The 23,800-nt window shown below is 44.8% G+C and overlaps 1 protein-coding gene across 4 annotated transcripts in view; it reads right to left on the bottom strand.

Moving 5' to 3' along the window:
* grm8a (glutamate receptor, metabotropic 8a) overlaps nucleotides 1-23,800 on the bottom strand; it is a 141,676-nt gene that overhangs the window by 17,613 nt on the left and 100,263 nt on the right. For all 4 annotated transcript variants that reach the window (XM_061807930.1, XM_061807931.1, XM_061807933.1 and 1 more), the window contains 5 exons: nucleotides 20,676-20,811; nucleotides 20,386-20,540; nucleotides 19,450-19,587; nucleotides 8,125-8,328; nucleotides 734-873 (listed from right to left, as the gene is read on the bottom strand). In XM_061807930.1, the coding sequence (XP_061663914.1) occupies nucleotides 734-873; nucleotides 8,125-8,328; nucleotides 19,450-19,587; nucleotides 20,386-20,540; nucleotides 20,676-20,811 (773 nt within the window). The remainder of the gene's footprint in view (nucleotides 1-733; nucleotides 874-8,124; nucleotides 8,329-19,449; nucleotides 19,588-20,385; nucleotides 20,541-20,675; nucleotides 20,812-23,800) is intronic.

The following is a 23,800-nucleotide window of genomic DNA, read 5'->3' as shown; positions in this document are numbered from 1 at the left end:
ATGTCTAAACATTTTCCAACTATGAATGTGACCTTTAAACTGTGCAGCTTGAGTCATTTTTTTGGGGTCAAATCTGCGACAGGAAGTCAAAATAACATCCGAAATGAAGTGTCTGTATCGAGAATCTACCCCATCACCTTCAAAGTCGCCACTCACCTGCCACCCCCGTTTCAGTTGTTCAAGTAGGCTTTTCCTGCAAGGTTTTATTTGGAGCAGCTGAATGGGAATTTTGGACAAAACCGCATTCAAGCAGAAGTAGGATGTGCATACTTTGTGCAAACATTTCACTTAAGTTGAAAAATGTTTGGAAATGAATTTTCTTGGTCTCGTTTTTTTTTTTTTTCCTGGCATTTGAACAAGTGTGCGTCGTCTTTTTTTCTTCTTTTTTTTTTTAAATCCGCTGTATATGAGCGATTCTGTCAACTTCCACCACACGGTAGCTCCCAAAGCAGTTTCATTGACAAAAAAACAAAAAAACATATGTTCAATCACACTCAGCTGAGCATCAATCGTGCAGAAAGCATTTATTGCCCATTACTCTTCCCATCTGTCTTTTTGGGGGGGGTTTTGTTTTAATGAAGTCCTGTGTGGATTTCCAAACAGTCGGTGGCGTTGGCCTTCATCTATTTGACGGTTTTGACTGTGATGCGCGCTTGAAAAATAAAAAATAAAAAAATCTAAAAAAAAAAAAAAAAAAAAAAAAAAAAAAAAAAAAAATCAAGCCTCCACCCACCCTGAGGTGCAGTTTATTGGTCCAGGAGCCGATGACTCTGTACTCAGCGGTGGATCTGTTGGTGATCTGGTACTGGAAAATATCGTACCTTCCCGGCGCGTCTCCGTTCTCGTTGAAAACCACCGGAGTGCCGGCACTTCCTGGGAGGGGGGGAAGCAAAAAAAATAAAAAATAAAAAAAATTAAAAAATTAAAAAAATAAAAAACAGTAGGTGATGCTTCGCTATATTGCACATTTGGGGTTCACTGAAAAACCGCCGCGAGCCTTGCGATAACATTATGGGATTATCAATAAAGCGCTTCTTCCACATGCTGGCAATGTGGATTTATATTTAATTGATATATTATGTGTTATGTTCTGTCTACTCTTGTGCAATGTACCAGCACATTTTCAATATAAGCTGCATATGTTCTCAAGAGTGAATAAACGCACGCATGAGCACATTTATGTCTTTGCTTTGCAAGGCGCCAATAAACTATTTCTCCTTTTGTTCCGTTTCGGCCGTTCTTTACCCTTCAGTATTTCCGTTTTTTTCTTTTTTTTAATAGAGACAATCCAATGGGATGGCGGACACGGACGGAGCGCAAGAGGAAATCCAATTACCGTGGACACGTGAAGAAAGCGTTGCATTATGGAAATAAAAGCCGGAGACTATAAGTCACAGATATGGTGGGATGCAGCTGAGGGGACATAAAAAAGGGGGAAAACAATTCAGAGACGCATTTAAAGAAGTTTAAACGTGGGCGTGTTCACTTGAGAAGTACTTTAGTTCGGGTCTGGTGAAAAGCATCCCTTGACATCAGCGAAGGTGGAAAATATGTGAGAAATGCTTCACCACGGCAACCTTGGAAAGTACATTAGAAATGTACCATCCTCGCTTTACATCTTCACCTGACGCAAGTGGGAGGATTATTTTCTTTTTTACCTTGAGATGACAACAACTCTGTTTTGAGCGATCGTATTTGTGGATGTAAACAGTGTTGTTTGAAAAGCAGCGGCGACCGTCGCAAATTGAAAGAGCGGCCGGGAGCGTCGAGCTGCGACGTCGCCAAAGCTTGGACCCGACGACTTGCCGGCACTTTTGATTTCAATTTCAGACTAAGGGAACGAATCCAGCTACAGTTGGCTTCATTCCACAGGACAGAAAAAGGATGTATTGACTGACTTAAGTGGCAAACATTTATTCGGTAAACTATTTTGTCTCCAGCTGAGGTGGAAAGTGAAACATCTGTCCAATTGCAACTCTTTGTACAACTCTTCTGTGCAGGCCCCATCCTTGCGCGCACAGCAGCCGCATCCGTCTTGTACTTTTATTCCCCGTCTGGCTCGCCTTAACTTTTAGTCTTGGTTCATCGCATCGCTCCCTTTCTACTACCCCCCCCATAAAAGAATAAAAAAGAAACCATACCCGTCGTCTCTTTGCTCCGTTTCTCTCCACAGCCGACACTTTCAAACCCCATCCCCTTTCCAGCCTACAGCTTCACTTATATAAAACCCCCGTTTGGTCGACTGTTTGTTTTAAAGAAAAACAATTACAGCAACAACACGAAGGGGAGTAGGTGCACTTTGCTTTTTTTTTTTTTTTTTTGTGGGGGGGGTACCATTGAACGCACTCTCTCCAGGTACAATCAAAGCCATCATGCACCATAGAGCCGAATATAGAACAAGACAAAAAGAAGGTACAACAAGGTTGGTACATTTCCAGGTACAACAATGTCCAATTATGCGACTAAAAGGACAACAGCGAGACTCCTTCAATCATATTTGCCGATTTCCCTTCATTATTTCAACTTGGTCACAATAGCCAAGGAATGGTCAATATCAGCGAGTTGAAAGAGAAAGGAGTGCAAAACCAAACCATCTGAAATTTACTGGGAAACTTGACAAATGAAGCCACACGTAGATGGACCATGTAACATGTTTATGCCCTACAAAAAAAACTGAAGAGCGTCGATTACTCTGCCCTCATTACTCATCATTGCAATGAATTATTCATCATTCACAGGGTCTTTATAAGATTACAGTTCTATTTATTTTATTGGTATGTTTATTACTACACACATTTTTATTGCTGTAGTTTGTCGACCTTCCTGGAACAAAAACGGCTTTATCATCAACTTCAATGGCGAGATGTGTGCGCTTTGAGTTACGATCTCAGCCACGCTACAAATCACGTTTATATATTGAGACATTGCGGTGTAGGCGAGTTTCGGCAGGACCGCACATTCGTTCGTGTCTTTTCTACTGATCTTCCCCCTCTTACCCTTGCAGGCTTCTGAATATTTAAGCATTTTCTTCGCTGCTCCAAATTTTTCTTGGCTGCTAATCTTGCCCAAAGACCATCAGAAGAGAACTGGGCTCCTTTCGAAAAGTTTCTACTGTACAGGGATCAATTTGGCCTTGAGACGATCACACCGCCAGATGCTGAGCGAGTTCTTCCCTGGACTGCGTCCAATCTCTCTCCAGGCACAAACTGGTGAAAAATTCTCATGGACCTTTTTTCAAGGCCTCTTAACCGCCTTCACCTCACTAACCCCCGAACCCGAAAAACTCAACCGCTATACATTGAACACGTAGCGTAGCCACGCATTTGCCGCTTCCCTGATAGCTGAGGCGGAGCGTCAATAATCCTTACTAACGTATTACCCGCTGCTTGTTCCAAGAGCGGCAGGTAATAAATACGGGATTAAATGTCCGAAAAATGACAGATTCAGAGGCTAATAAATCAGGAGCACAAGCCAATGACCTCACACGGAAAACCAACATTTCCGTGACTGTAAATTAGCTAAAGGAGTGGGTAGACTTCACCGTTTGCATCTGTACTGGCTTGAAAGTTTGAAAGTGTCGAGTTTCCCGCACAGTAAGACGAACAGGGTCCTTCAACAGCTAACTTAGGGCGCAACAAAATGATGCCAAACAAGTAAAACATGGGTACGAGTTCAAAGTTCATCTTCACGAGAGGTCCAAGCTAAGCGTTGAATGCTACAAGGCATTACCTACAACTGCAGAAATGCGACTAGGCATGCTAACAGCTGGAGTTGGAGTGACGCTTCCATGCCTGCCTGCCTCGCGGCATTTTGTAAAACACTTGGGAATTACATATTTATCGTTGTTTGCTGTTGTTGCTGTTCCCCCGTAGCAGTAGTTGTGTTTTAGGTGTGTCGGGCTGTCTTTCTGTTTGCTCCGCGACAAGAAAGGTCAACATTGTTGTGCCCGCCACGTTCATTTTCACAGCGGGACGAGGATGTGATTAACTGATCTATAGCGACGATGAGATGGATCAGACGTACAATATAACAATTAACCAGAGGTAGATTTGAGCCACGCTCTAACGTCAGTCCTGGGATTTACATTTGTTCTGAGCGTCGACATCGCGGTGTATCCGTCTCCGAGGGGGGGGGCCCAATATCAGTGTTATTCTGGACATGCCTTTTGGGTGACAGACAACCATTTCGGGCCCGCAAATATTTTCACAACGCCAACACCGTGCCGATGCAGCCGTGCCAGACAATGGGAAAGGAGCCACCGAAGACACGAAATGCGTCGGCTTGTATACCCCATCATGATGGGATTGCGAGGTAGCGCTTCTCTTTTTCATGCGTGTTAACTCAGTTCTGGGTTAATAGAACTTCAACAGGATAGTGGACACTGAGACAAAGGGACTTATTACTCAGCTTTCAAAACATCACATTCTCCATTATTTCCCCCTTAACTTTGGTGATTGTGATGCACGCCGCACTCATTTTACCCCCTCGGTCTTCCATATGGCCAACAACCGCCGGGATTTCAAAATAAGCTCCTCTGTATTACTGCCGCCTAAAGTTTGCCGCTTGTCAAAGTCAGACTGCCCCGCCAACACTCTCTCTACTTCCCAGGGTCACGCCGCTCATAAAATACTCGAGTCACATGTCTCGCCGAGTCGTCTCGATCCCAATTGTGCGAAATAGCGAGACCTTTTCCCCGGATCCCTTTCCCCGTCTGAAGTTATCGACTAGTAAAAAATAAGCCATTTGTCTTAACAGGCTGTCCATCACCTCGCCATCTCTGCCACATTACGGCCAGATAGGCGCATAGGTTTTTATTTCTCAGGCCTCTTTGCGAGGTCAGGTCGCGACAGTCCCTGCAGCCCACTCTTACGCAGCGAGATCATGAGGTCGCGGGCAAGTTCATCACCGGTTAGCAAGTAAATTCAACCATTACGATGATCTGCGCTCAACTTCCCTCGGGTCATTATGAGAGGCGGCGCTTCGTCCTCGGTCGGCCGGCTGAAGAACCTTTGTCACTGCCTGCCCCCCCCCACCCCCGCCCCCCGCAACCCCAGTCCCACCCTCCCCCACCCGCTGCTCCTGCCAGGTAACACGCTGCAGAGGATGGAGTTCACCCCCTCAAAGTCAGGCCGCTCTAATTAGTGCGAGCTGCTTCCGTGTCGGGGTCCGTGACCTGGCAGACTGCAAAGAAAGTGCCCCCCCCCCTCCCCCCTCCTGCCACCACTTACAAGACATTCGCTTGGGCGGAACAACAAATAGCCAGCAAAAATTTAGACCCTAGTAGTCCATTTTCTCCCAAGTGTGCATCTGAATTAACCTCGGCAGGGGTCCGAGATCAACTATGTGCGATGGCAATTTTAGCTCAAATCGTTGTAATAAAGGTGGAGGTAACTAAGTGACCAACTGCTTTGCAGTCCAGTGGGAACAAATTTGCTGCAAGGTGCTTGTACAGCTTGGAATGTTTGCCAAAGAGCTAATCGCACAAAAAATATTGGGAAAACCCAAGATCACAATTTTCCAACAGAAATTTGTCAGGACTGTTTGAATTAGGTGATGTTTAGCTATAGGCAAAGTGCAGTATATGACATTTCCTGCCTAACTAAATACAGTTGTGTCACATTCAACAACTAATATTCATTTAAACTCAGAAATGTGAGGAAATATTTTCAGTCAATTCACCATTGAACTGTTGCGTGCAATACATTTTAATCATATATATATTTTAAGCGCAGTATTTCTTGTTTCGGGGTGCGTCATCGACGTGCAAACATTCGCCGGTGACTCAGCGGCGGTTTGGTGAGGCAAACAGAAGCATGACAGAAGAAGAGGTAGCGAGGCAGAAAAATAAGGACGCAAGCGAAGGACACCGAAGATTGAGGAGCGAGACTCACGAGGTCTTCATTTTGAAAGACTCCGTCAAATGTGCTCATAACAAAGGCGGACCAACTGGAATTCAAAGTTCGTCTACACGTGAGCTCGTTTGAGCAACTCATCTAATAGCCATAGTCTAATTTCCCAGAGTCATTTTCATTGATTTATCGTGTATTTTGATAAATATTGATTTTGGCTCTTCATCTTGGCATCTGTGATTTTTAGTGTGTATGGCTTTGAAAGGCGAGGCCTTAGCCGGTTTGCATGCTGAGTGGCTAACGGGGTTTCACTTACTGTACGTCGTAATTTGTGATGGTCAATCAGTGCCGTGCTGTTGTGGTCCCAATTGAGCATTCTATAGATCCTTGCGGGTGCTTTTTTTTTTTTTTTTTTTTTTTTGCTGGGACAAAAAATATGTACTCAAGCTATTATGCAATTAGATTAATACACCAGTGTGTGACACAAATGAGGTCATCGCATCATCACCATCAAATTGAACTCGAGAGAAGATGCTCACAGCATCAGGGGTTCGCTATCAGTAGGAGAACCAGAAGAAGAATCAAGTAGTCTTGCATATGAAAAGCCTGACGCAGAGTTTGCGAGCGGGGTCCGCTCCATGGAATCGTTTCATACCCCTGCGGTACATGATGATCTGCGTCTCGTTGGCCGATTGAATTATCGGGACGGCGCTTTCCGTTCGCTTCAAGAAGAATCGCATTACGGGCTTCTGTCTCATTTGGCTTCCCTCTCGCGCTGTAGCGCACTCTTTGTTGGACACTTTTACCGCAGCTAACCAACACCGGCGACGTCGGCACGGGCGAGCCGTCGCCATGGTAACAGGAGAGGTTGGGGGGGGGGAGGCGCCCGTGTGCTGCGGTATGACAGGCGCGGGAGCGACCGCAGACTCCGAAGCTGCCACGTCTGGGCAATAACCCGGCTGATGGACAAACGTTCCATTGCAAACACAGTCGACGCGATTTCATTTTGTTTGATATCCAGCAAGTGTCAGTACGCTTTTTATCCTCACCGGTGAGACAACAGTGTACTATTGGAGCAACCCGTGTATACGAGCAACATTTTCTCAATGACACATGGCACTAGGAGCTTTATGAGCACAGCCCAATCCTTTCCAAGTCAGGTTTAATTAGTAGGGGGGGGGGAGGGGCACTAGTAGTTGGGAAATGTTTCCATTAAAATAAGATCTATGACATTTTGCCACACTTTAGGACAATTTGGTTTACTAGTGGGACAACTACTGTGACTAGTGAAGCAAAATTCGAAGTAAAAACATTCCGTCATCACGACGCTACCTCCGCCATCCCCCGGTAGATTGTGTTATTCTCCCTTGACGCGGCGCGTTCCGGTGACCCGAGTTAAGCCATTCAAAGGGGTTAAGGGAAGATCTGGCGCTCCTCTAAGCCAGCAATAACTGAAAAATACCCTCTTGAGTGCAAGAGTGCGGATCAAGGCCCTGTCGATAGACAGCGGCAGAATCCAACCGCTACTTTGCCGCATGTTTTCAGGAAGCTTTTTTTTTTTTTTTTTTTGGGGGGGGGGGGGGGGCAAATCCTCCTCCTATGAAACGCTCCCATTGGCATCCTGTTGACTAATCAGAGGCCGTCTACCCACAGCGGATCGGGGACACAGGAAAGGAAATGAAAACTTGGCAGAGCGAGGAGAATCGGGTCGGTGGCGGCGCCTAACAAAACATCCAAATATATAAAAGGGGGAGATTAAAATTTTGAGGGGGAGGGAACCTGCATTTGACCAAATCGAAGCCATTAATGTCAGTTCAGTTCATTTTTTTCTTTCTTAGGTTTTTAGACATAATTACACAACTTGGGGAGAGTAGTACTCTTGTGAGATCTCATTTAATCCTCATTATTTGTCCAGATATTGGACATATATATTTCTATTAATTGGATGCTCATTGTGTCGGCTATTTACAATGACATTCTCGGTGCAATTATAAATCGGCTGCGGTCAAACAAATGAACTGGCGGGAAGCCTGTTACATTTCTAATTGCATTAGAGTGCTTTCATTTATTTCAATCAAGTGCGTGCAATAGAGACGACGGGAGAAAAGATTTATAATGACGCATATTCTATAGGGATGAAAGGATTCTAATTATTGGGCAATATATGCAGGCGACACCCCAGCCGATAAAGGGCTGTTAAACATTTCATTTCAAAAATTGCTCTCGTATCTTTGCGTGACACGGACGACGTGACGGCACAGGCGGCGCCACTCACCGTTGAAGTTGACGGCGCGGATGTGGCCGAGCAGCTCTTTGCCGTCGATGCCGTTGACCATGCGCGGGCAAAGGCCCGGGTAGCCGTGGCACAGCTTGCGGTGCATGTGGTGCAGCGCGTGGGCCATGGCGTACACGGCGTCCATCACAAACTGCACTTTGCCCTCCTGCTCGTAGCTGGAGTCGCGGCCCACCTTCTCCAAACCTGAGTCACAAACGGAGTCCTTTTGCGTTACCCGGGCAAAGAAATAACGAAAACCTGAGGGCAGTAGGCTGTGGTGAATTATGAAAAAAGCCCTATGAAAAGAAAAACGGCAGTGAGGAATGGCAAAAAAATAAATAAAAAGTGTCCTTTAACGAAGCAGCACTCCCCTCAGTCCATTCACGCCCCGAGCGCAAAGTCGCACGCAGGTGAAAGAACACGACGAGATGCTCTCTTAATGGCCTTTCCTTGTACGAGGACGAGACCGGGACACAAATGCCTGGCCGCGTTTTGAACCCCTTCCCTCGACAACCGTTTGTATCGCAGTCGTTTGACCGCGTTGCGTGACGTACAGTGTGTAAAGTCCTTAAACATTTAGAGTTTCTGCAGCTGTATGGCTCCTCAAGTGCTCGTATGTGTGAATAAAACTAAATCCACGTCACTGTTTTAAGACTGCAGTTGATTAAGCGCGGCAAGGAGCCAAAATATAAAAATGCATGCGGTATTTGCGTTTTAAGTGCAAGAGCCTTTTTTTGCACAGAATACAAAAGCTCAACCCCCCCAAAAAACCCTCAGCTCCACTTATGAACATTAAATCAATACAGTGGTGCCCCTGACAGGTTTTTCTAAGACAATTTTATTTTGCTTAGATTTACAAGGAAAAATTTGCAGTGCCAATGAACTCGAGTCCATAACAAGCAGCAGTTTGGCAGCTAATTAAAGCTTGAAAAAGAGGATTTAATGTAATTTCCATGGCAAGGTTACTGTGGAACAAAATATGTATTTCAAACAACTGCATAGCTTTACCTCAGTAAATCCCCTTTGGCTCAACGACGAATAACATCGGTGTTGCAGTTTTCCAAGCATTTCAGCAACGTGTATTTGAACAAACTGTGAAGGTGCATCAATACGTGTACAGAAATTAACAATACTCCCAGGCACATATTCTTTATCTTTTGCAAGAAATGACAACTATCACTGCGGCTTACTGAGGTTGTCAGTCTCCATGTCTGCATTCTACTGCCCCAGCTGGCCAAGGTGCTGCAGAATATTGATTAAATTGAAGGGCATACATTGATTAAAACGTTCATTATATTCAAAAATGTCTTTTAATGTATGTAGTTTATATTTATTAGTGTATAGAGGGGTATTTTTTTTTATTTTAATTTTGGGGGAAGTTGGGAGCCTCAAATGGATTAATGGTATTTCAATTCATCTCAAGGCACTGCTGTACGTAGTTTTAATGTGGTTTCCTGACTTCAAGATAACACCGGCAAGAAATGTAAACACCACTCGAATTCAATACAGCTCTCATTTCAATTACATTTCACTTGACCACCAATTTCAGGCTACACCGGCAAGCCTTTCTTTCCTCCACTATGGTCCCGCTATCTTCAACCCAGTTCACTTCACAGCCGTTTTTTTTTTTTTTTTTTTTTTTTTTTAGCAAGTAACCACCTCGGGAAACAAAATCAAAATCCATCTGGGCAGAAATGCATTAACAATGGCAGAGCCCCGTCGATCGATACGAGGCATTAATGGAGTCCAGAAAAGGGAAAACAGTCGCCGGTTTTCCACGGCTAGCAGGAGAATTGTATGCACGTCATTGTATGGCGGGAGAAGTCCACGTGCAAAAGTCATCAAATGCAGAAGAACTTATAACAGCCACGTATCTCGCAGCACAAAGGAGGTGACATTTTTCTCGTTACGTTGGCAACTTTCAGCAATTGCTTTTATATCCGATTAGCTGCCACAAAAGCAAAGTACAACTTTATTTGAAATGGCGTGTTTGGAAAGAAGAGCAGCGGTAAAAAGGACACGCTGATGAAGTTTCTCGGTGACAATTACTGAATCAATGAGATTTCTAGTCAGCGGGTGCATAACAGTTTTTGCTCCCCCACTTTACCTTGAAGCCATTGTTCCTATTGTTTCTAGGGATTAGTCTTGTCATGTCCTGACTAAATCCAATTTGTGAATGTTTAACTACACAAAATGCAGCCCTGGCAAAACAAAAGACCAACGTGAAGCTACATGAATGCACATAAACACATTTAGGTAATAAAAAAGATAAAGCTACAGATGGTTTGAAGCCATAAAACGCCTTTTTGCAGAGTGTATGGGAGCGTTTTAAGGGAAATAGTACATCAACAAAGAAAAGAAAAAAAAAAAAAAAGGACTCCTTGCATAACCTCCATTTGCGTCACTAAGAAGCCTCCCCAGGGATGGTTCTCGAGTTAAGTGCATCGCTCAAGGGAATTCTGATAATGTTCTTTTAAAGTGGCCAAACACGGATGGTCAAACTTACCGGTAAATTGCTAAAATGTTTGGTCTCATTTGGATTCTCCCTGTAGGAGAGACGACCGCCAATGCCAATCGATAGTTATTTTTAGAGCAATTTTTATTTTTACCATTTACTGGTCCGCTTTTCCCCAATGTACACCGGCAACAAATTTCCAACGAGGGAGGCCTTTTTGTCACAACGCGCTCACATAGCCGCATTAGCCGCTAGAGTTTATCATCGTGCATCAAGCGTGTAGATGGTTCAAGATCGTATTCCGAAACAAAATTAGTGATTAGCATACGTTCACACTCATTTGTGCTGCATAAAACTGACAGCAAAACTGTAATTGGGTCTGTACACAAAACACCGTTCCGCAAATCAACAGAAAGGTCCTCGAGCCGGTTGCCGAGTGACGTGGCGTAATCACAAAGCCAATTACCCTAATAGTCCATAGAACACCGAACAAGGCATTCATTTGGTGACTTTGACGCTCAAAACGCATAAATGTGATTATCTTGGACAGCACAGCTTTCCATCTCCAGAGCAACACTTTGCTCCCTGTTGGCTGCAATGACGAGCGCCCAAAACTTTGCTTCCCAAACTCAAACTCATCTCACACAAATTGTTATCAGCACCATCGAACAGGAACGCCTCAAAAAGTGCGTAAGAGGGAGTTGCCAAGGATTTCGTCAATGGCTTCGGCCACTGGACCGATCAGGTCCACCTGTAGAGACAAACAATTTAAAACTGACACCCAAACTTCAATGCTTGTGATGTTTTGTTTTTTTCTAATTAGACCAGAATGCTATAATATGATTATGATTTTTAAAGCCAACATTAATGACAGACTGTAATGAAAGACATGGAGACGACGGTCACTATTGCACAGGAAGCCATAATAATGTCTGTGGTTTTTCGCAGAGGATAAAGAATATATGGCCGGGAGTATTTTGACAGTGTCTGCATGTGCTGCTCACCTGTTCAAATAGTCAAATAAAACTGTCCAAAGGAGTCAAAATTACCTGACCAGACATTCATTGCAGTTTGATCCAGTGCCAATGGTGAAATATTGATCGAATCATCTTTCCTGACTTTTCGCCGCCAAGGCTTGAATCAAACTGCAGCCACTCGTCACAACCACAAGCGCTTCACAACCGCCTTGTCGCGCTTTGAGCGCCGTAATGTCGCCCAATAATGAGAATTTCTCCGCGTGAGGGGCGAGTGCATCATTCATTGGCCTTTTGCAAGAAAACGCAATCATGCCAGGAGACGGCTAAATGAGAGTTGTCCTTAAGAGACGCCAGCGTGGGGGAAAGCCACTGTTTCTTGGGATTGCATCAGGTCTACTCGCTCTCTGCAGCCAGTAGAAGCTCGTCACGAACGTGTGCTCGTTTTGCCTGTGCACGTAACTCACGTGGAAACTAAATGCGGGACATCGCCTTGCGTTACTTTGTTAAACGGCCCGCCACATCGGTCCAAAGGTGACGTTTGCAACTGCGCAAAGTGCCCCCGACTTGTATTTTCTGACTTTGAGCATCAGATTTGAATCTATTGAATCCAAGTGGATATTTAAGGGCGCAGCTGCTATCGGCTCCATCAAAAAAGGGGCCGCTGTGACGGGACCGCTAAAGGTGAACTTTTACAAATGAAAACTTCAATTTCAAGAGCGCTCCGAGCTCTGGTTCAACATCCTTCTTATAATACAGTATATGGAATATTCATACATCTTGTCAGGAATCGCTAGAAGAAAAACTGATAATAGGTGGACGGCATGTATGATATTCGTCTTAAGCTACTGCAGCTGCCGACAAATTTCATTTCACTCAACAAACACGCAATTACGAAACCAGAGAGCTAAACTCGCCACAAGGACGCAAAGAGAAATCTCACCTTTCTGCCTTCAGGCCATTGTTGCATTATTTTGTGATTAAATGTCTCTCCCCCCCCCGCCCCATAGACGTGATAGTCATTCAGTGTGCAGTCAGTGCCTTAGGCCACCTAATCTGGTTCTTCAATGGTTATCAGTTAGTATTCAGAGCTTCCAATGTTGGAGAGTTGCCCGATTATTTTTTTTAAAAATTACATGCCATGTCAATTTAGCGTAATGCTGGAAAAAACAATGAAAAACACCATAAACAGGCTAACTCATAACATCAGCGTTGCAGTATGGTAACGCTTTGAGCAACGGATATTTGAACACAGATGTAACAATACTCATGGGTGTATAGTCTTTGGGAAGGACGACAAATATTACTGCAACTGACTAAGATGTGACCGTCTCCATCTATGGCAATATTCAACTCTACTGCCCCCAGGTGGCCAATAATATACGATTAATTCCTGCATATATGACTAAAACTGTTGAATTCTTTGCATTCTATTTGTCATGACATGTACTACTTTTTCCTCATTAAAAAAATACATCACTTTGTTCTAAGTTGGAACAGATTAATGGCATTTCCATTCATTTTAATGGGGAAATATTTGAAAGGAAATTCAACTGTTAGCTATCGTGAAGGAGTGTTTGATTCAATTTGTTTTTCTTTATTGCTCAAGGGCAAGACTGGAGTACTCGGGAGTCAATGGATTCCCAATTTTCACTACTTTCTAATCTGTTCTCAATTTGAGCGGGATTCGAGCCAACAAACTGATACCTCCAATGTTAACATCTGCTTATGTCACCTTAAAAGAAATCAATTCCATTCAAAGAGAGCAACCCGTAAATACTTTGAGCGGTACTGTGAATAATCTATTGTTCTGCTACCGTGGCCAGCGTTGCACCCAACGCAACGCGCCGCCATTAAATTGGCTTTAGTTAAGTAAGCTGATTGAAGAACGCTGACTCGCAGCAGCGCCTTGATGGATGACTTCACGGACCGGCGTGCAAACCGCCATTTACACGGCGGCGCGTGATTGATGGCTGCGCGGATGACAGGCCGACTAATGATTTGAACCAGCTCCTTAATTAAACATCATTTAGTTGCGCAAATTCAATTCACACCTTCTCCATTTTGGGCCCATTAAAGGCGGCGTTCTAGCCCTACAGTGAAAATATACGCTAGCTTTTTTTGGTTTATCACACCCACTATGAATAAATATACGAGGAATTAAAGTAAGCAATCTTCCAAATAACACACACAATCATTTGAAATGTTCATGAATACATTTACGGTGATTACTTTTTTTTTCCCCCCCTCCCCTGAGATGTCAAGTTGATGACAGGCTGGCGAGTTGCTTGCCCGCACACAACCCCACCCGCCCCCCCCCCCCCTTAAAAAAAACTTTTATAACTATTTATAACTGACTTTTAGAGCGCACGCACACAAGCACACGCAAGCTGTGGCTGGAAGCGCCGACGCTTTCCTGCCAAGACAAAAAAAAAAAAATGAATAATCAATTGCAGAAGAATAGAAAGAGGATCAGAGGGAGATTCAGCTCAAAGTAATTAAACAGTCACTCTGAGGAAATATGATACGTCCCATTAATGAGAATACGTCACATCATTAGCAACATTTTTTCGGTTTATGGAGTGTGTATAATCATTTGCAATCATTTGCCCAGTGAATAGGTTTATCCGTGGAGCCCATCGAAAAACAAAAGGGAGGAAACGCGCGCCAGAAACGTACGGCGGGTTTCTGACAGGACTCGAGACACTTCTGAAAATGATCATCATAAATTGCACAATAGCAAGTCTTAAAGGATTTCTGTCATCCAAAACCATGTCGACTGGTACTAGAAATATTTTTGCAGAAGTTTACCCGAAGAAAATCCATAACAGTTGAAGCCATATAGTAATTTAAAATTTAAGTCGATCATATCAACATTGGATGCACGTATTGTTGCATTCCTTCAAACAATTCGCCAGGGGCATTGACCCGTAAAAAGGTAAACCGACGCCGGGCGTGTCGGCGGGCCCCGTGGGGGTATTACAGCGCTCCAAGGTTACAGTTTCACACGGAGAGGCGGAGGGGGAGGGGGGGGGGATTTATGGGTGGGATTTGCACCTTTATGAGGCTTACACTCCTCGGTAAATCTCAATGACAAAATTCACAAATAAGCAGGTGGCGTCCACACTGCGCCGCTTGCTCTGAATAATGCCACAATCCTGACGTAAGCTTTTAATATATATTACATGACTTTGTTATTATGGGTGTATATTTCCAGAGATACAAAGAGCTTCAATAAAATATTCATGAGTCATTCATATTTTGCTGCATCAGGGAGTGTCTTCCCCCACCCTCCGTGTCTTCAGTTTCATTTTATTCTCGGTTAGATCTTGCTCGCTGGGCCGCTTGTCCGCTAGCAAACAGGAACGTCATGCCGAGGGATCGCCTGTTTGATGCCGGCCGGCCCACGCAAACACGGACTCGGGAGGGAAAAAAAAAAAGAAAAAAAAGGGGGGGCGTGGCACGACAATCCAAACAGCCGGATGGGAGATGCCACGTTGAAAAATGGGATAAAACTGATTCTATGAGTCTATACTCAAGGGCTGAAAAACCACCATAGAAAGAAAAATGTTAGCAGACTCGGACAAGATTCCTGTCCTTTAATCACAATACTTAAAATAAATAAAATAGATAAAAACAAATAATTTTGGGAGCCCCATATGCCTGGAGTTCAAAATTTACTTCACATTTTAACATGGTAAATGGGAGCCGTTGTGATGGTCTGAGCGCTCCCCCGTGCTGAAAAGTCTCCTTGTGATTAATGGGCATACATTACTAACAGGGGAACTCTGGGTACGGAGCAGACGCTTACTGGGAAATCTACCAGTCTCATAGTTCCCCTTCTACTGCATAGAGGGAGCTAACATATGTTATATCCTAACCCTAACCTTAAAACTAACTAACCTAAGCACAAGGAGACTTTTCAGCACTGGGAGCGCTCAGACCACCACACCGCCACACCTGTCAACATTACACAGGCTTTTGTTAGGCACCAAATAAAGTTTGGCTGTTCTAGTTGGCTTTTTGTGACAATTTCCTCCACTTTGACTCAGCCCCCAGTCCCATCTAGAAGAAAAACAGCCCCACAGCACAGTTCTGTTACCACCACGCTTCCATGTAGGTTAGGTGTTCATTTGCTGCAGTTTGTGGCAAACATCCCCCACCACACCCTCCCTTCCTTCTTAAGTCTTGCCACAGTACCCTATAGATTGTTGTCACAAGTACTGGATAGCCAGTACTTGCCAAAAATTCCTGCAGCTCCGACGTTGCCGTCAGCCTTTTGGCAGCTTCCCAATCAACTTAATTTTTTTTTTAAAAAATTTTAATTCTAGTGTTAACTCTTCCGAGGACATACGGAGAGCCTTAGAAGAGTTTTTGAAAAAAAATTCAATTTCTGAGCTTTTTTTGTTTTGTTTTTGTAAAATTATATGAAAAATCCAATTAATATATTGTTTAAAAAAAATTATTAGTGTATTTATTTTAAACTCAATTTTGCAGGTGATATCCGGTTCTTAGCACTGGTATTTGCTGTGCCGTATATTCTCCACTTGACGATAGCAGTCTTCACTCTGGTATGGTATACTTAATGGCTTAGAAAATCCTTTTGTTCCCTCGTTCCCTTCTCTCAAGTTGATGCATTTGAGATCCCTCCGATGACGTGGACGGTCTCCGGGGAACATGGCTTGTAAAATGTGACTGCAAAAACATCAGAAAAAGACTACTAGCGTGGCTGAACTTTATTTGGGGTCAAACAAAGCGACTTTAAATCGGGAATGATGTACTTCGGTCTGTTTTTTTTTTTTTTTTTTTTTTTTAAACCAAGCAAAAGCTGACATTTAAACAGGTTGCGTGTAGACTTTTTATATCCGTCGTATCTTCTATGAGCCCAGTGTACGTCGCTTTGTAGACTCCCGAAAACCCTCCCAAGACATTTTCAATGTACTCGTGCGCGCTCACAACTGTAGTAATCGATGGACGTTCCAAACAAAGCGTAAAGCCAGTCAAGGTGTGCGCACGGGGCGCGCTCCATCCAGGCATGCGTGGCGCCTTCCGCATTGGTATGCCGCATCAATCACACGTGAAGGCAGCAAAGCAAGCGCATCCTCGACGGGACGATGACAAAAGATAATTTGGCGGCGCCTAAATGGCACTTGAGCTGACAGACGCAAGTCTTTGCACGCGTCGCTATCATTGTCTTTGGAGATGGCCATCTGTCTCGATTCTTCAGTTCGAGGCTTTCGCAGCCCGACAAGCCCGCTCCCCTCCATACACCTCGTTAGCGTATGTTTGATTTGCAGCTATTACAGAGAATATGTCATGCACGTCGCGTCCACATTGGTTGATGGGAGCATGGCTCTTCTTCGCAAAAAACATACCTACAAATTTGGAAGCATCACTTGAGAAGAATTACGATGAAATGCAGAGCTGTTTTGAACCGCGCAAGCACATCAAATCATCTCTCCCCATTGAAATTCATGGAAGTGCCATTAATCCGTTTCAGCCTATCCCAAAGACAAGAAATTATTTAAAGAACACTAACTACACTATGGTACTTTTCAAAAACATACATCAATAAATAGGATTAAATTTTTTTCACACATTGCATATTGCTGCTTCTGTGGTGGCGCCCCACAACAAAAATGCTTTTTTTTTTTTTTTTATCACCACTCAGTTCCAACCGCTGAAGAAAACATCTTTAATAACAGAATGCAACACACCCCCCCTCCCATATTTACACTAAAAACCTGACTTGCAATGTCTTCACCTTTCAACTCATGACAGAGCTACTTTACCAAATTCCACTAAACACCAGCCAGAAGCTTTCACGTAAAAGTGATTTGATGGGCCACGCCGGACACATTGTCTCTCCACTTGACTTTCTGCGGCAAAGCGGCGAGCCCCTGTGGCAAAGCCTGATGGGATTAGTGAGGGTGACAGGTAGGTGGCTGCAATGTTTGTGACGGGACCTGGGGGACATCAAAAATTAATGCGCCTGACATCTGTCGCGTCGGCAGACCTCGCGGGGGTTCGGTTTTCTCTCCACTGAGGACGACACGCCACAGAGAGCAGGCTAACGCTTGTAAGCAGAGGTCCCACTGAACTGCGCGTAATTTTGTCTCGTTTTCAGTCATTTATTATTCAAATGGACTCGGTTTCGCAGTACCTCTTCTCTCTTCACTTATTGACACGCGTGTGCTTCTGTTTGCTTCTCCGTCAGGCAATAACAATCGTGGCCGTTTCTCCATATGCTCGCCATCAGGTGTGTCACAGCGGTGACATTGAGCAGAAGAGCCCCCGCCGACTGGCTTTCGCGCGCCGATGATCCGGAGGTCGCAAACTCCGCCACTCGGAATTAATGGAGTCGGCTGTCCGACATCGGGCCGCTCGACGTGTGCTCGCCCGCTTGCACAAATGCCACGGCGAGTAATGGATGGTCAATGGGAGTCGCAGCCCTTACAAACCTAATTACGGGAATTAATGGCGGCCGTCAGGCGGGGATTCCCGGTGTGATGCGCGCGCACACACATACACACACAACTACTGAACAGGATTTACACTTGATATTACAGTAAGTCATAAAGGAATTGAACGGCGTTAGTGACTTAGAGTTAAGTCACGAAGTTGAGCGGTCGTCACATGTAATGACACACCTACAGCTTGTAAACACAGATGGGATGCACCTCAATTCCGGTGCTTGGCTTTGTCTGGAATAAAAGCTGCGAGCTTTTTTGACACGGCAGCAGAAAACACGGGCCGGAGCGCAGATGCGTACATGCGACGACGTGGGGAAAGATGCACAAGTGCTTCAAATAAAAAGGACAGCAACAAGCAGATTTAAGAGCGAAAGTGCTGACAGCTGAACGCACGAGCATGGCTACTTTGAATCCTGCGCTCAGGGCAAGTCGAATAATGAAGTGTGCCGTAAAAGATAATACATATATAGTCACATTATTTGCCGATTACCCAAATAGGGTTCTCATTAACTCATTCAGTTCCAGCAGTTTTCTGAAGAAACAACAGGAAGCAGAACTTGAGGTAGCAGAAATGAAGATGCTGAGGTTCTCGCTTGGTGTGAACAGGTCGGATAGGGTTAGAAATGAGCTCATTAGAGGGACAGCCAAAGTTGGATGTTTTGGAGACAAGGTTAGAAAGTGCAGGGTTCGATGCTTTGGAGATGTTCAGAGGCAAGAGAGTGAGTATGTCGGTAGAAGGGGGCTGAGGATGGAGCTGCCAGGGAAACGAGCGAGAGGAAGACCCAAGAAAAGGTTGACGGATGTTGTGAGGGAAGACATGAGGACAGTGAGGAAGATGCACGAGATGGGCTTAGATGGGAAAAAGATGACATGCTGTGGCCTCCTTTTTGGGTATTCACTCATAGAACACCGTTTGATTTCATCCTACACAATGAAAAAGTGGAGAAAACAAGCTTTGTAAAAAGGAATGTCAAGAAGAAAAGTAATTTTGCCGTTAACATTTTTCTGCTTTTGTTACACACACACACACACACACACACACACATATATATTATATATATATATATATATATATAAAGAACAAGACAAAGGCATTTTGTGGTGAAATTTTACAGATATACGGTAGATAAATCAGGACCATTGATGCACATTATAAGCGCCTCGGGGGAACTTTTAGAAGCCGCTGAAGGTACTGCCAATAAGCTTTTTGAAGGTTTGAAGGTTGGTTCCCACAAAATGGAGGGGGGGGGGGGAAATCCTCCAACAGCTGAATCAGCATATACTGAACTGCTACTGGCAGGGCGTGAGTGAGTGAGTCCAGTTGAATATAAACAACACCAGTCAATGCTGTTAAATACACAATAGCCCATGTTCAAATTTACATATTGCCCATATAAATGACGCCGTTGCGAAAGTGCCTTACCTGTGCATTTCTTTAGGATGCCAGGTCGTTTACCATGCATGCCCAGCTTGCAGTTGAAGTTCTCCTCCCAAAACTCGGCAAACCAAACGTTTCGTCTGTTGTTGGAAAGGGAGCGGCTCCGGAAATAGCGGTCAAAGGCTGCGAGAACATCAAAGGCCGTTAATGATCCGCAACGCTCGCCCGACAAGCTGTGTCATTGAGGTTATCTGGTATTTCGGTTTCTCTGTCACAATTTAGCTTTTTAATGAGCTCTGTCCATGTTGGCCTGGAAATGCGTGGCGAAAGAAGACCCCAATGGATCTTGACAGACAATCCTGCAAAACTGCAAAAATCCATTGACAGCTGACTCCGCTGGGACGCCGTCAGAGTGTGAGTGAAACCAACTGTGGAGGGCGGAGAAATCCCTGGAGTGCATCAGTCTGACGTCAGACCTGCTGCGCCATGCTTGACTTGTGGTAAACGCTGACAAGAGCTGCCTTCATTAATCTCCTCGGCTGTCAGGGTAACGCACCTGCGCGGCGCTTCTGGAACGCGGCAGGAGTTTTAGTCGCGGAAGACGGGATTGACCGAAAGGCCTGATTGGGATTAGTGAGAAAGTAAAATATCCAAGATGTGGACTTACAATGCTTCGGGACGTTGCTAGGTTTAAGACAAAGCTTGACTTTTCTAGCTTAGGCCATCTGACAAAAAACCTGCCCCTGGGATCGGAAGGGGGTCCGAAGGTGACCGAAGTTTGGGCCTTGGGAGTAGAGAAGCGCTTTAAGGAGAGTCGGTGAGATCCCCAAAATGCTCTGGGCCATAGCACCTGATTTGTTCCCCTCTGTGAGACCAACACAAATGTGTTCATTTCCTACATTGTTGACTTTGTGTCTGAGATCTAACAGAAAGCCCTCGCTGAGCTGCAGATTACTAACAACTCTTAAGAACTGCACTCACCGTCCACAGACGCTCGCTTGGGTAGAATAGTGATGGCGCCCTCTGCCACCCTCTCCTGGCCAATCACGGGGGAGATTTTGGAGCCCCAGCTGTCGGAGCCCACCCAGAGAAAGTGGCCCGTCTGGTTGTTCCTCTTTGCGGCATCCAAAACACGCCTGTGGATGAAGCCAGCACACTATCTTACCCACAGAAATGGGGGGGGGGGGGGGGGGAAGCCAAAGCCAAAACCACAAATGTGAATGTGTCCGGAGACCGCGGGGGGGTGTCACCTGTTGAAAGTGGGCACGTACCGTATGTCGTCCTCGTTAGCGAACATAATGATGGCCCTGGCGTTGGAGGTCTCCAACAGGCGTCGAATGATCTTGTCAAACTCCCCTGGCTTCGGCTCCCTTGGGATCTTCAAGGACTGCGCGATGCAAACGCCACCTAGGACCAAAGGAGGGAAAACTTTGAATGTGTGTGTAGCTTATTTACATTATCCATTTAAAAAAAAAAAAAAAAATTGGGGCAAGAGCTTTTGCAGTCATAGTTCACTTTCAGAACCCAATATATGAACGACAGAAATATCGTGAAAGCAGGAGGGCAAGCCAGCACAACTTGGGACAAAATGAATCGCAAACATAAACAGCAACATTAAAGTTATTTATTGTGTTTCAGAGTCAGCGGTTCACTCACACCTCCCGAAGGGACATTTCTTTCAAGATAACGCCATCACGTCGCGCTCCTACTCAGAGGTTGCTTGGCTTCTCCAATGAGGTCACCACTCAGCTAAAATTTAGAACTCAAGAATCGTTTTGCTGACCACCCCCAAGCCCCACAGTACGCGACGACAATATATATTTAGGCTGTTTTATTAGCTTGCTTTTATTCCATCATTAGCCCGGATCAAGATGTGAAGGTGCACGTTTGTGTCGGATTATGTGTGGGGCACATTAAGCCTGCCATATTCTCAACCTGTGCACAAATCTGCCCGTGTCTTCCATCTTGTTTGTTTGTGCGGCTGAATGAGGCCATTTGTTTTGCATGTGTACAGTCTGTCAGCTCCGCCGCGCCACTCCTCTTAATCACGAGTCGCACGCGCGCACGTGCGTGCAAATATTCATTAGCGTCCGCCAACTCAAAGCCTCCCGGGATCGTTTCCGAGAGACGATATTGTGTGCAGGCGCCGACGACTGAATGCTAAAAGGAAATACTTCCTCCAAATCTTTCTCAAGGATAATCGCCTACTTGGCGTGCACTTTTGTATTCATGGGTTTGCATTGCAAAAAAAAAAAGTGGGCGGTATTGCGCAGACGCGCGCACACGCGGGAGCATTGGTGCGTTCCGGCCGTGTTGTCCTTGGAGCGGTTTACAAGTGATTAAGCCACAGTTTGTTTGACTCGTATCATCAGTAACTGTCTGCATGCGGACCACACTTTGCACTCATCAAGTTAAGGCTCAGACAAACCGGAATGCCAAAGTGCGTCTGAATTCTCAAACAATCATCGAAGCCAAGAGGAGAGTTCTCGGATAAAAAAAAAAAAAAAAAAGAAACATGACTTACATGCCTCACGGGAAATAAAAGCAGTCCTTAGACAGTAAGCAATATAACCTTCAGATAAAAATGCAGAATAACAGCTTACCTCAGTTGTTATTCCATGGTACAAACGTGTTTTTGATTCACTCGCTAAAGAGTTTTTGATTTTAGGAAGTAAGCAATCTGCTTCAAGCTTACATGATTTGAAAGGGGGAGCAAAATCAAGCTACAGCATTTGCGATGATTGGAACCAATCCCCCACCCCCACACACATTGCGTTTATGTTTTCTTTTCCGTGCAGATTGCACAGATGAGGAACGTCTTCATTTGCGACGAGGCGAGTCGATCAAAGTTTTCCGCAACGAGTCAACGCAACGGCAAATGTTTCAGACGCGGCGAGGTTGTGGGAACAATCGCAATTAGCTGGTGAAAAAGCTGCTTCGTCATACACGAAGCACGCAATTTTACCACCGTGTAGTTTGTCAACTTTGTATTTCTTTTTATTTTGCTCTGTTTTACTTTGCCGTCTTCTGCCAGGTCAACATTGCAAATGACAACCTGCTCTCAATTACCTTACCTGGATAGATAAAAGTTAAATAACACTTATCAGCGGTGTAAAACTGTCATTTGGCCTCCCAGCGCAGGACCAAGCAGCCTAACGAGAGTACAGTATTTTCACATTAAGCTGTTTTATATCCTCGTACGAGCCACTTTATTAGCCCGTGCAACAGCTCACAGCAATTGTCTCACTTTTATCAGGAACAAGGCGATTGAATTATTTGCGCTCGGCATGCGTCGAGCACCACAAGCTCTTCGTTTATCTCTAATAACCTGATTGCCGAGGCTTCGGTGGGGAATGGATTGTGACGACATTGTAATTTAGCCACATTGTGTGTGTTAATTTGCTAACTCACTGGCTCGCGTGCGGGCTTAAAAGCGACCTGTTCACGTGCAATCGCTTGCGCTTGTCCCCAGCAGACTAAATCAACTTTCCCACCGTAACAAACAACATTGTGTCCATCAATCTGCCTGCATGCCACCCGCTTTTGTGAACAATAGACAATGAACGCTACTTTGTACACAACCTACTAAAATGTTTTCCCAACGGGCGGGCAAGTCGTCTCCTCGAAACAATTTTAGTATTGGATGTGAAAAATTGTACCTAATGTTGAGGCCAGTGGATAAAGTCCTGCAGACGTGGGAGTGTAAAAAAAAAAAAAAAAAAAAAGTCATTGGAATCAAATGTCTATTGTTAAGAAGGCCTTCTAGGAGGCGTGTGACTTTGCCCGCAACACCGAGACAATGAATGGCTTTCAGGAATTTAGCTAGTCGCTCTTTGATGAACCCGCCTACAAGTGACAGCCACCCTGTTATGACAAGCGCCGTCCTCGCTGCCACCGCTTTAAAATTCTGAAATGTGTTGCTGCTTTATTCTTTGTCCATTGCTGGGGGCGCTGCAGCGTGGGCTTCGGCAATCAATGATTCATGTGATTGAGATTCTGCGCGCTTCTCCGGGAGCGCGTCGACGTACGTTCCGCTTGCGCTCCGCGCAAAAGACGACTCAATTCCAGGTTTTTTGTGGATGAAGGTTTGCGGCAAACACGTTTCTGCAGCTTGGAGTGAGTTTAAACATCTTCCCTGACTTGCAAATCACTAAAAAACACACCCAAGGACCCGCTGCCCATGGAAATTTACATCCTTTAATTAAAATATGACTGAAAAGATACAGGCCTCGTTGCCTGGAGTCGACTTGTAGAATGAAGAGATTGCAAATCCCAAACAGACCTGAGGTGAAAATGCATCTTGGAGTTCAAACACTAAAGACACCCAACATTTCAAGTCAGCCTTCACTTCAGTAACTTCAAGCTTAACTGCCCACGAGTCCATACCCCTATTAAT

This window comes from Syngnathoides biaculeatus, chromosome 20 (genome assembly GCF_019802595.1).
Source record: "Syngnathoides biaculeatus isolate LvHL_M chromosome 20, ASM1980259v1, whole genome shotgun sequence".
NCBI classification, from domain to species: domain Eukaryota; kingdom Metazoa; phylum Chordata; class Actinopteri; order Syngnathiformes; family Syngnathidae; genus Syngnathoides; species Syngnathoides biaculeatus.
This window is presented reverse-complemented; position numbering and strand designations above follow the sequence as displayed.